Below are 12,116 nucleotides of genomic sequence, written 5' to 3' on the forward strand. Positions count from 1 at the left end.
CCCAAAATCTGTTATAGATTCAATGATCTTGATTTTAGATAAGTCAAATTTCTTGAATAATATTGATCAAATTGAAATATGTCTACAATAATGTGTAGATATAGTGTACTGTATGTTGTTATTTTTTTCCCCTTTTCGAACTGTGCTCGTTAAGGAGAGACCGTGGTTGGATTAACCTCGTGACACCTTCAAAAACTGTTTAGGTGCAGATGTATGACAGCCTAAACCCGACGTAGACCTGGTCCAACGGCGCATGTCGTAAATAACTCTGTCGTGAGCTTGTAGAGCTGCCATTTCTGGCCAGGGACAATGTGGTACAGCTGAGAATAAATCAGGATGGTTTGAATAAGTTCCATTTCCTCCGTTCACCCATTTCCTCATTTTCGAGGACGAGCGAAACCCCCGTGTCGCATTAGCCCAGGAATAGTTATTTCCATCTCTACATATCAATTACTTGGTCCTGTACAGTATATTTATGATGTCCAGACCGAACAGCGACATTTTAAGGCAGATTTAATACCTCGTCGCGTGAGGCTTCCATGACCATTTCGTTTTTTCTTGTTTTGACGCCACTTTCGGCGCGGGACACGCCGGTCGACACTCGTTGTTCAAAGCATAAATTGACCGGTCTGTAACTCCAAGAGCCAAGCGGGTCCATTTGGTTCCATATTATGTACACTCTCTGAGTTATGGGTATTCCGCATGATGATGTCTGAACCGAACAGCGACATTTTAAGGCTGTTTGGTACTTCGTCGCGTGTCGCATTGCCGACTGTTTTCAGTCAAAATGTTGGGTTTTTTGTATTCCTTTTTTTTGTCACACGGCACCGTCGCTCGACGGAATATGAATTAGCCTTTAGTCGTGTTGTGGTCACACTGGTTGCATTGTTGCTGCTGTGTCGATGTGACTGCCACAGTCAGTACACAGGGCGTTGTCGTGATCTCTAGCTAAGCTAAAGGATTAAAACTGTGAATCGTATGGCTGGACATTTTTTTTATTTTTTTTTCATTACAGCAATGCCTTATTGTGTGAACTCCCATATGCTCTTAACTGTACAATCATGCTTGTGTTGCATTGTCTTGTGTCGGCTTCTGTGCAATATTTGAAGTATGACATCACTAGTCGTGTGGAAAAGCTTGTCTAAAAACCTTACTTTTCAGGAAATGGACAAAAGGAACATGATGTTACAATGGTCCATTTAGTTGCAATTTTTTGTTAATACTTTTCATTCGGTTTTATATTTATATATAAAAACAACAGGCTAAAGTGGAAATATGGAGGTTTATACGGCAACGAGGATTTACCCACAGAATTGGAAGCAAACGATGTGAATCAGTGAATGCAATAGGCTGTGGCATGCCCGTTTCCTGTACCCGTTCATTTCCCCATAGCTTTGTTTGTTTGGCTCGACAGCAATCCACTCAAATGAGCCAATCAAATGAGCCAATCAACTGAAGCTATATGGGATAAATTAACCGGAACAGGGAACCTTCAGCCCAGGACTACAGTTATGCACATAGCCTATACAGTACAACCGCTTAACTGCTTGAACCCCAGCATCCATATGCCTGTGGGAAACATTAGGCAAAACTAGCCGATTTACAAGCTGCATTGTGAGCTTGTAGATCTGTAGAAGTTAAAATCTATTGAGACTAAAGTCTGGTGGTAGAATTCATGTAAATGGAAAAGGTAAGGCATTACATTCATGCGCAGGATCACATTCTGACTGAAATATAGGCTATTATTATTATTAGTTAATAAAATATGTAATTCTTAGAAAAAGGTTTTTAGATGACTTGACTGTCCAAAGAGGGAACAAAGACAGTATGTGTATGGCGAAACAGCGATATTGACTAGTTCCCACTGAAAAACAAGTTTGTCAGTAGCTCTGCACAGCACTTTCAAATGTTAAAAATCTAATGTCTTCTTGGTGTCCAGAGAGACGCACATTACAAAGACAATGTACTGTCCATTCCCAAGACTAATAAACTCTTTGTGACGGTACCATATCAATCTCGCTAAGGACAGATTTGGGACTCTTGGTTTTTATGAATTTACTTTATTGGGCAGATAAAACGTCAGCAAATGCTGTTACTGTCATCCAATCTTTGAGTTATATGCTTCTGTATAAAGAATGCATAAAAGAACTACACAACCCTTTGTAGAGGTTTTATTTGTCGGGCGGAAACCTCTTATCTCCGTATTTTAACTTGTTTATGTTTTTCCGTGAATTAATGCTCTACTTCGTCCTTCTACAGTGTCACATAAAAGTAGTAAAAATTGCAGAGCTTGTAGCAGTTTTTGCTGTTTGAATTAGAATTTTGAAAAGTAACCGCATTGGACATATTAGGTTTCCACCAGACAGCAATCACATAATACTGTGACCACATTTTTACCACTTAAATCCAATATACTTGGTTGAGCAGAGTCCCCCAGCTAGGGCTCTATAATAGATCCTCAGATGGTTCCCTCTGCATCAAATGTCTCCGTCAAAAAAAGCAGATCTAGAAGATCACGAAACGTTGCATTGCATGTGCTGTGAGCTAGCTTGTAGATTGTAACAATTTCCGTTGACGGTTGTTCACCCCAGAATAGGGACACTAGGGTTCACGTGGCTAATTGGTACACGTAGAGATGCATTTTCTTTTTATATTTCATTAATGTCATGGCAGAATGTATGTGTTACAAATGTATGGCAAGCTCAACAGTGTTCTTGATATTTACTTTGGAAATATGTGATGCTTTTAATTGTCTCACTGGCTTGCATTACCGGTACTTGATGTCAACAAAGTAGTGTTTTTAATATATTTTTCTTTCTTACCCCAACTTTTATTCTGATTTGTTTTGGGTACATAAGCCAGACAAGACAAGGAGCTTAACTCCTTTAGCGCCATCTAGTGTTAGCATGTGCACACCTAAGAAATGCCGCCCGTCTGCTCTCACTCTACGGAGCTTGTTTCCCTTCCGGGTTAAACAGGAAGGTCGGGGCCTTTGTGAAGAGGGGGCTCTCCATAGCCAGAGCAATGCTAAAAGGTAAACAGACGGAAGGCGCGTTCATATATGGAGTATACGGTTGTCATGAATCATTGCCACGAACATGAGAAGTCCATGCCATCCATCGTATGCAGGCCAGAGCATAGACATATAATGGTAGACGCCTCCTTCGGCTCTGGGGTGTGGGAATCTTGAAAGGAGGCAAGCTTTCGTGATGCACGTGGAAGCTTGCCACGGAAGCTTGCAAAGCTTCGGCGTGCGTCACAGAAGGGGACGTTCGGTAGGCCAATCAGAGGCAATGTAAAGGTTTGTTTTCTAATGCCAATAAAGCTCCTTTGGATTCCCGGAAAAGACGTGCTGTGATTGGCCAGTTGTCACTTGAGTGGCAGCGACGCAGCGTGCCTTCCGCACTTCCACTTGACTTCCTCCTTACAGTGCGATACATGTCGCTCCAATGAACTGCAGCGGCCAATGAGACATCTATAGCTTTTTATATCTGTGGGCCAGAGACCTGTAGGCCCGCTGGTGGGCTGTGAGGATATTGCAAGTGAGTGTGAGCCCCACAAACTGTTGGCCAAATTGATTTAAAAGATTTATATAGACAGTTTGTTATGGTATTCATCATTATTATTTATTTTACTTTGGCAGTGAACATTAGCTACAATATATACGATCTACAAGTTCACATTGCGCCTGCAAAGTTTTTGGCGAAGAGATTCGGTAACACTGGAAAAAGTGTTCAAAAGAACAGTTGTATAAGTCCAGTTCTTTAAGAATGGAATCAATCGATTGATTGATTGACGTTCATCAGTGCTTGATGATGCAACTCTGATGAAGCCGAAACACGTCGGTCAGAGACTGCTGCTGCAGTAGAAAGAAAATTCACTTTGTGAGTGTGGACTGTTTGTATATAAACTGTTCCCTAGAGTCTGCCACTCGTATGTCCTTCTCTAAAACTACCGATAGTAGAACACTCATCTCGGGACGACATTTTTATACCCCGATTTTGTAACCCATTTTTCACCCGGTGCCAATTGCCTAAGCATTAATCCTGGGCGCTAGCATACTCTCCCCCTGCCAACCTGAGGAGACCCCCAAAATGATTTAATGCTTCCTTCAATGACTGAGGAGTGAGCTAGACGCTTTTGTCACCTGACAGGGGGAGTTTCCCCGGTAGGATGTAACGCATGGAAGAAACACGTTATTCCAACCAGTTCCTTTCCCCTCCATCAGGCATCCCAGCTGACCAGGGGGAGGCAGTGTAGATACCAGGATTACTGCATGTTTTTGTGAGGGTACCTACCCTAGTGGACACGGGTAGAACATGAAAACTCCACACAGAAAGGCCCTTTCGCCAACCCCACCTTGGGTATGGGCGCTGATGACGCGGAGGAGAGAACATGCCCCCAGCGCCCACAGCATCCTCGGGAAGGAATCGAACACAGGACCTTCTAGCTGTCAGGCGATAGCACTACCGACAGCGACACCATGCTCACCTCAGCTCGGGACTTCTATGCCCTTCTAGTATTGTGATCATTAAAATTGAAATGCCCCACAATGTTGAGAACCGTTGAGTTAGGATGTATGTGTGTGCTGATAACGCTGATGACAAGACGTTTGGGAACATGAACAGTTCATAGCATTTGAACGTGTGTGTGTGTGTGTGTGTGTGTGTGTGCGAGCTCTCTGGACATGAGATCCAAGGTGCTCATAAAACACTCAGTGTGGACACGACTCCTAACAGATTTAAATCAAGTTAAAGTGCTGTTTTACTGCATTGTGTGTGTGCATGCGTGTTTTGCAGCACTTGAAGGTCATGGCCAATTTGTGGCAACCACCAATACGCTGTAAAATCCCGATTGTAAATTTAACTCTCACAAATTTCACGGTGTCGATTTGCTGAGTCATGCCTGATTTTGTTGTTGTCGGGCAGAAACCTTTGTGTTTTAACGATCATACTACAGCGTCACACAAAAGCATCAAAAGTATACCGGTAGTTGATCTACAAGTTCGAAACATGGTGTGCAAAGCGACATGTTTCGAGCTTGTAAATTAAAAGTATAAGAGTTTTGGTTTGGACATGTGAGGTTTCTAGCCTGGTTAACCACTCCCCCTTGAAAACATTTAATTTCAAATGAAGTGTTTTCACGAAGACGTGATGAGGTTTCCACCCGACAGGCGATTTATACTTGCTTGCCCACAGATCTACAAGCTCAACCAGCTCACTATGCACATGCATTGCAGTGCATTGTGAGCTTGTATGTAGAACTTGTAAATCTGCTACTTCCGGTCTGTGACGCACGCAACTCATTTTAAAATCAGGCGTCACATCATCTGACAAATCGCCATTCTTGTCGCCAACATTTCTACAATCACTTGGTCCTGATTTGTATGTATTTATTAATTTATATTTATCAAAAATGATGTCATTCCTAGAGCCTTTTAATTCAATAATGTGCAATACTTCCTACTCATGCAGTATAATAATGTTGCCAGTTATTTAAACAGAGAAAAGAAAAATAACAAAAAATATATGACTCATCTGCTGTCATAAAAGCATTGGTGTCTTGTTTTTTATGTCTTGTAATTGTCCTCTCCAGGCAGAGGGAGTTGGTTTTCTATAATGGCTAAATGTGGTGTGATGGATGTCAGCGGTTTCCAACCTGTGGGGCCGGGGCACAATGGTGAGCCGTGAGGATATTGAAAGTGGGACCCCAATTAATAATTGGCAAAACACCCAAGATTGTATTCAACACAATAGTAAATCATGATTATGTAAAAATAATAATAATAATAAATTAAATAGTGAATGAGTTTTCATTGTGAAACTGATAAATAGGAACTTAAGGCATGCTATGTTGGTGCCGTCGAATCAAAGCCAGAACGCAATCATTAAAGTAAACATGCTCTGGAAATGCACGCAGGCCCACCAATCTGACCACTCATCTGATTTAAGCCGCCAGATGGGTGAGTGGGCCCTGATAAAATAACAAAAAGGTTGTGGACCGCTGGAGTGTGTAATTGCACAAACCATGGGAGACTTCATTTTAAAAGGCTTTCGAAAAACTACAAGACTGTTCCTGTGTATTGTTCTTCTTTTGTTTACGAACCGACTATTAAAGCACACCACATGTATTGTATAAAAACGAGCTAAAAATCCCCTTTTGTGCTTTGTTGTCGTTTTATCACCAGTGCCGCAAACTGGTGAAACATTGATTTAGCGGTTCACAACTGCTTCTGTGAAGGGAGTTCGCCAAGAGATACATGGGTCAGCGTCATTATTCCGACAGCACGTTGTTCCGACTCACCCCATTACTAACCCTGTCCCTAACCCTAACCCTAAACATGTTGTCCCATGTTGTACGTACCATGTTGTCCCATGTTGTACGTACCATGTTGTACCATGTTGTCCCATGTTGTCCCATGTTGTACCATGTTGTACCATGTTGTACCATGTTGTCCCATGTGGTACCATGTTGTACCATGTTGTACCATGTTGTCCCATGTTGTCCCATGTTGTACCATGTTGTACCATGTTGTACCATGTTGTCCCATGTTGTCCCATGTTGTACCATGTTGTACCATGTTGTCCCATGTTGTCCCATGTGGTACCATGTTGTACCATGTTGTCCCATGTTGTACCATGTTGTACCATGTTGTACCATGTTGTCCCATGTTGTCCCATGTGGTACCATGTTGTACCATGTTGTCCCATGTTGTACCATGTTGTACCATGTTGTCCCATGTTGTCCCATGTTGTACCATGTTGTCCCATGTTCTACCATGTTGTCCCATGTTGTCCCCATTACAAACCCTATCCCTAACCCTAACCATGTTGTCCCCATTACAAACCCTATCCCTAACCCTAACCATGTTGTCCCCATTACAAACCCTATCCCTAACCCTAACCATGTTGTCTCATGTTGTCCCATGTTGTCCCATGTTGTCCCCATTACAAACCCTATCCCTAACCCTAACCATGTTGTCTCATGTTGTCCCATGTTGTCCCATGTTGTCCCATGTTGTCCCATGTTGTCCCCATTACAAACCCTATCCCTAACCCTAACCATGTTGTCTCATGTTGTCCCATGTTGTCCCATGTTGTCCCCATTACAAACCCTATCCCTAACCCTAACCATGTTGTCCCATGTCGTACCATGTTGTCCCATGTTGTCCCCATTACAAACCCTATCCCTAACCATGTTGTCCCATGTTGTCCCCATTACAAACCCTATCCCTAACCCTAACCATGTTGTCCCATGTTGTCCCATGTTGTCCCATGTTGTACCATGTTGTCCCATGTTGTCCCATGTTGTACCATGTTGTCCCATGTTGTCCCCATTACAAACCCTATCCCTAACCCTAACCATGTTGTCCCATGTTGTCCCATGTTGTCCCATGTTGTCCCCATTACAAACCCTATCCCTAACCCTAACCATGTTGTCCCATGTTGTCCCCATTACAAACCCTATCCCTATCCCTAACCATGTTGTCCCATGTTGTCCCATGTTGTCCCCATTACAAACCCTATCCCTAACCCTATGTTGTCGGACTAATGCGCCGTCGGAATTACAAGCGGATCCCAAGAAACATTCATACACACAATAACTGCAATGTTTCCTACTGTAAACGATGGATCGGGACTCATTTTCATGGGTCATGACTCATGAGGAAAACCTTTTTCATGTTTCTTCAAATAAACACATAATAATAATGGTAATACTAATAATAATTTCCCCTGAAAAGCAATGGCACTGAAGACAAAGTCTAGCTTTCACAATAACAAGTGTTCTCGGCATTGAAAGTAAAAGCCACATTTATTTCCAAAGTATACAACAAATGGCTGTGCCTATACTTGATAAAGTCCACATAAATCACATAGATCTCTCCATCTGGTTCTGGCCTATCAGGAGACTCTTCTCTTTTAAGCTTATAGATTTTGATAAGATGACCTTTCCATCTAAGAAAATTACTGCCTCCTGAGACGTTTTGCAGCCCTTGGAGTATGGCAGCCTTTTTGCCTGTATTTCTATCCCCCGTTATCCTCTGAGCCAGCTTGTGAAGGATTCAAAGATCTGAGAATGACCTTACTATGTGCAGGTGTGTTATCTGAAACGTTTTTGTGGACCCATAGCCAACATTAATGTATAAACTCTTTTAAACGTGTCAGTGTTTAGATTATAAACAGAAGAGCATGTTTAAATGCCATGGCCCTGGCTACTCCTTCTCATTGTGAACAAATAGCCTAGCCTTGCAGAGTACAGTACTAGTATGCATACCCTACCTGGCAGGTGAAAAGAATACCGGAAGACTCGACCCGGTGCTTGCCCGTTTTTCCTCCCGGAATTGTCACCAGTGAGGGGGATAACTTTGTAATATGCTATTGGCTGTTTGTATTATTTTTGGAAAAATATAAAAAGATACTCCTGTGGAAAGGCTATATTATTTTACTTATATTGACCCTATAAACAATTTAGTATTATTTAGTATATGTAAGGTTTTGCACACTCAAATGGTACCTCGTCAGATAATCCCCACATATCCTACAACAACTTCTGTGAACAGACTTCACTGTAGTAGCTTTTCATAAATGATATTTGTACTTAGGCTGTCTGCTGTCATGAAAGTTTATAGTTAGAGAAATTCAAAGTCCACCAGATTAGCATTTGAATGCATGAGGGCCGTAGGAACCACGGGGGTCCCGGGGGGGGGGGCAACTTGGGCCGCCGCTGACTCGCTGTCATTACTCAGAGACGAGTAAAATCATGCCGAATCCGAAACGTAAGGGGGGTGCTGCAAAGCAGAGGGCGAAGAAGGCAAAGCAATGAATGCAGGACGTCGCCAACTCCTGTTTTAAAATAAACGACATGTTTAAGTTTAATGCTGCTGCTGCTGCTGCTGGAAGCAGGGCTGCTTCTCCTCCAACTCCTGTTGTCCAACTCCAACTTGTTCCGAAAAATGTACCCCCTCCCCCGGTGTCGGTGTGTGCAATAAACACAGACAAAGTCGTCGTCGACAACAACAACAGTAGGCTACTGACGACCATTGTTGTGCAGTAATTGAACAGGTAGGCAACTATAAGCATAAAGCATCATGCAGTTCACAGTCAGTGGTGGAAAGTAACTAAGTACCTGTAACAATGGCATTTTTTTTATACTTTTACTTAATCTGAGAGAGCCTCTAGTTCCATTGCAGATTTTGATTAGTAATCTTAATGTATGTACTGGTATTAAAAATGTACATTTCACATGATGTGCCACTTTCACATTACATAAAGTACATTTACTTTATATTATACTCTATATTTTGATGGCAACACATCCACACTTTCACTCTAGTTATAGAATTTCTGCACTGTGGTATTGCTACTTTTAGTAAAAGGCAAGCAAATAAAAACATTAAACATGCCAGCCAGGGAGGGTGCATGTTATTTTGTCAGCATTGTGTGTTTGCTACAAGCTCACATTGGTCAGTTTGTCTGTCTGCTAGTAGACTTGGATAGGATTCAGGAAGTTGTTTATGTTATGCCAGTGTTGGTTAAAGCCATGTATGTCTCGGGCAGGCTCATCAAAAAGGTAAGATTTGCACTAGGCTATTTCTGCTGTGCAGACCCGTTTTTGACCAGAAAATAACGACTTTATAACCCGGAAATACCCGATTTCTTTCGCACGGGCGCTTTGCGCCCCACATGTACGGGTGTGAAGCGCCCGTGCATGTGGGGTGCAAAGCGCCCGTCCGTGCGCTTGGACCCCCAATCTGTGAAGTGCTGGATACGGCTCTGTCTGCATGTGTAGGCTTACAAGTGGACAGGCAACGAGGTCCACCCCCCACCACCCCCCTGCCCCCGGGCCAGGACAAAAGAGCTGTTAAGGTGCGTTCAGACTTGGATGGTTATAGTGGCGCGATTACATACAAAGTCAATGCAAAGACGAGAATTGCGCAAACAGTCGCGGTGCGTCCTAGCGCGGTACAAACGGGACGGACCGAGGCGAATATATATTCCATAGAGTAACGATATATTCAGGTCTAATTCCTCATGGGGGCTCGAGCCCCGCCGCCCCCACGGAGTCTACGTCACTGGTATCATCAAATCTGATCAGAGACCAGCGCAACATGAAGGGCGAGGTCCTCTGTGATTGTTGCTACTGAGCCAAGACCACAGTCTAATAAATCAGTGGTTCTCAAAGTGGGGTCTGAGGAATCCTGCAGGTCCTTGATGAGGTCCCCAGCTAAATGACCGATGCTAGTTAGGAACGGAATGAATGGACAGGTCCGTAACCCTGAGAGTTTGCAAATAAAGACCAAACAATAAATAATAGCGAAGTTGGTCAGATCTGCGGTTCTCTACAAATGTCTCCATATATGGAATAATGGAGTAGCCGTCAAATCACATGTTGTCAATGTCATATTTGGTCACAATATGCCTTTTGGGAGTGAGACGCTACATACTAATTCCTACACGGGTTGTGCTTATAACCACGCCCAAGGACTGAGGTTAAGGTTAGGGTTAGGTATAGTTTTACAGAGGTTAAGTTTAGGGTTATGGACGGTTTAGGTATAGTTTTACTGAGGTTAAGGTTAGGGTTAGGTTCAGGCTGTCAATCACAGCGACTGGCCAATCACAGCGCGTCGACTGCACAACCCTGAATTAGTAATTTCAGATCCATCATCCCGCTGTTTGGACAACAACGACATCATCAGTATGAGGTCATACATATGACAACAGAGCTTTTGTGTGATGTTTGTTCTGCTCTAACAATTCATATAATGTAAGCTAATCCCATTGAGTAGTGATCCATTCCACAGTGGTGTTGGTGAGAGATTTCATAAAGTAGCATTATGGTTCCTCCGGTTGCTGTGTCGCCGCTCATCAAGACGGCCAGATGGTCGGCCCTCTTCCTAGGCATGTTGTATGGAAAACAGCGGCTAGAGTACCTGAAGCCCATCGCAGAGAAGGAGAGGAAGACTGAAGAGGCAGAGAAGAAGGCCAGGGAGGAGCAGGAGCGGATCTACAAAGAGCTGTCCGAAGCTAATTCTGACACCATCCTGAAGTAGAATGTCTATGGATCAGATGTCATGTTCTTTCCACAAATAGAACTGAGAGCAAAATGTTTTGAGCATATTTATACATCTTTTGCAGACACGCGTGGCATCAATAGTTCCAGGTCTTCTAACCTCAGCCAAGTGACTTTAGTCAATGTAATTGCTCAAATAAAATTGCTACAACTCAGGTCACTCAGGTCACTCAGACCTATTCATGAAAAAAAAGAAAATCTCCCTAGCCCCTTATCTGGATCTTCAATCTGGTACTGAGCCAAGAAAAATAGTCAAATAAATCATGACCAGCAGCATGTCATCTTTGTACAGCAGTTCAATGCTCAAGATGTGGGCAGCCCCTGCTCAATGCACATGCTTCAGGGTCTGTAGCCCTATTTGTCTGATCGTCCGTCCATCTGGAATTTAAATTAAACGCAGTGAGCATGATTAGTGGTCTGCCCCCGAGAAATGGATAACTTTTGGATCGTAGAAGGACAAGGTAAAAAAGTGGATTTTTTAAATTCAACTTGGTGGGAAGGATCTGTGTTCCGCCCTGAAGACGTGATGCACTTTTGGATGAAAAGGTCCAGAGGTCAATTTCAAGGTATGGGCCGACAGGAGGAAATAATGATGTTAGAGCTGAGGCCGATTCTACGAATGCTAATCTAAATCAGTAGTTGTGACACTTTCAAGATGTTTAAAATAAATTCAAAATTGACAATTAAATTGCGTCGCGGCACGAAGTGCTGTGAGCTTGCATACAGTAGCTGCTATATTTGAAGGCAGCCAACACAAAAATATAAAATGACACAAACGCTTTCCTGGTATTAATGGGAATTTACTGTACGAGCAGTACTTTTCACTCATGCAGGCATGTGCACTGAAAAGTTGGCGAGGCATATGTCCGCAAGAACGACAGCAAGAGAATTGCAAAAAGGATACTGGGTTTCAAAGAAACAAAATAACAAGAAAAAAAAATCAAGACGAGAATAAAAAGTACAGGAATAGACAGGCCAGGCTGACTATGGTCCATTACATCAGTGGTTCTCAAACTGTGGTCCAGTGGACCACCAGTGGTCCTTAA

The 12,116-nt window shown here is 42.9% G+C and overlaps 1 protein-coding gene across 1 annotated transcript; it reads left to right on the top strand.

The window, feature by feature from the left end:
* Positions 1–10,834: 10,834 nt before the first annotated feature.
* LOC310869233 (ATP synthase subunit e, mitochondrial-like) lies at positions 10,835–11,050 on the top strand (the record flags this gene model as incomplete). The annotated part of the gene is made up of 1 exon (XM_083779857.1): positions 10,835–11,050. The coding sequence occupies one exon, from the start codon at positions 10,835–10,837 to the stop codon at positions 11,048–11,050; it is 216 nt and encodes a 71-aa protein (XP_083635983.1).
* Between the last annotated feature and the right edge of the window lie 1,066 nt (positions 11,051–12,116).

Source organism: Protomyctophum parallelum (assembly GCF_964188405.1).
Source record: "Protomyctophum parallelum genome assembly, chromosome: 13".
Classification (NCBI taxonomy): Eukaryota; Metazoa; Chordata; class Actinopteri; order Myctophiformes; family Myctophidae; genus Protomyctophum; species Protomyctophum parallelum.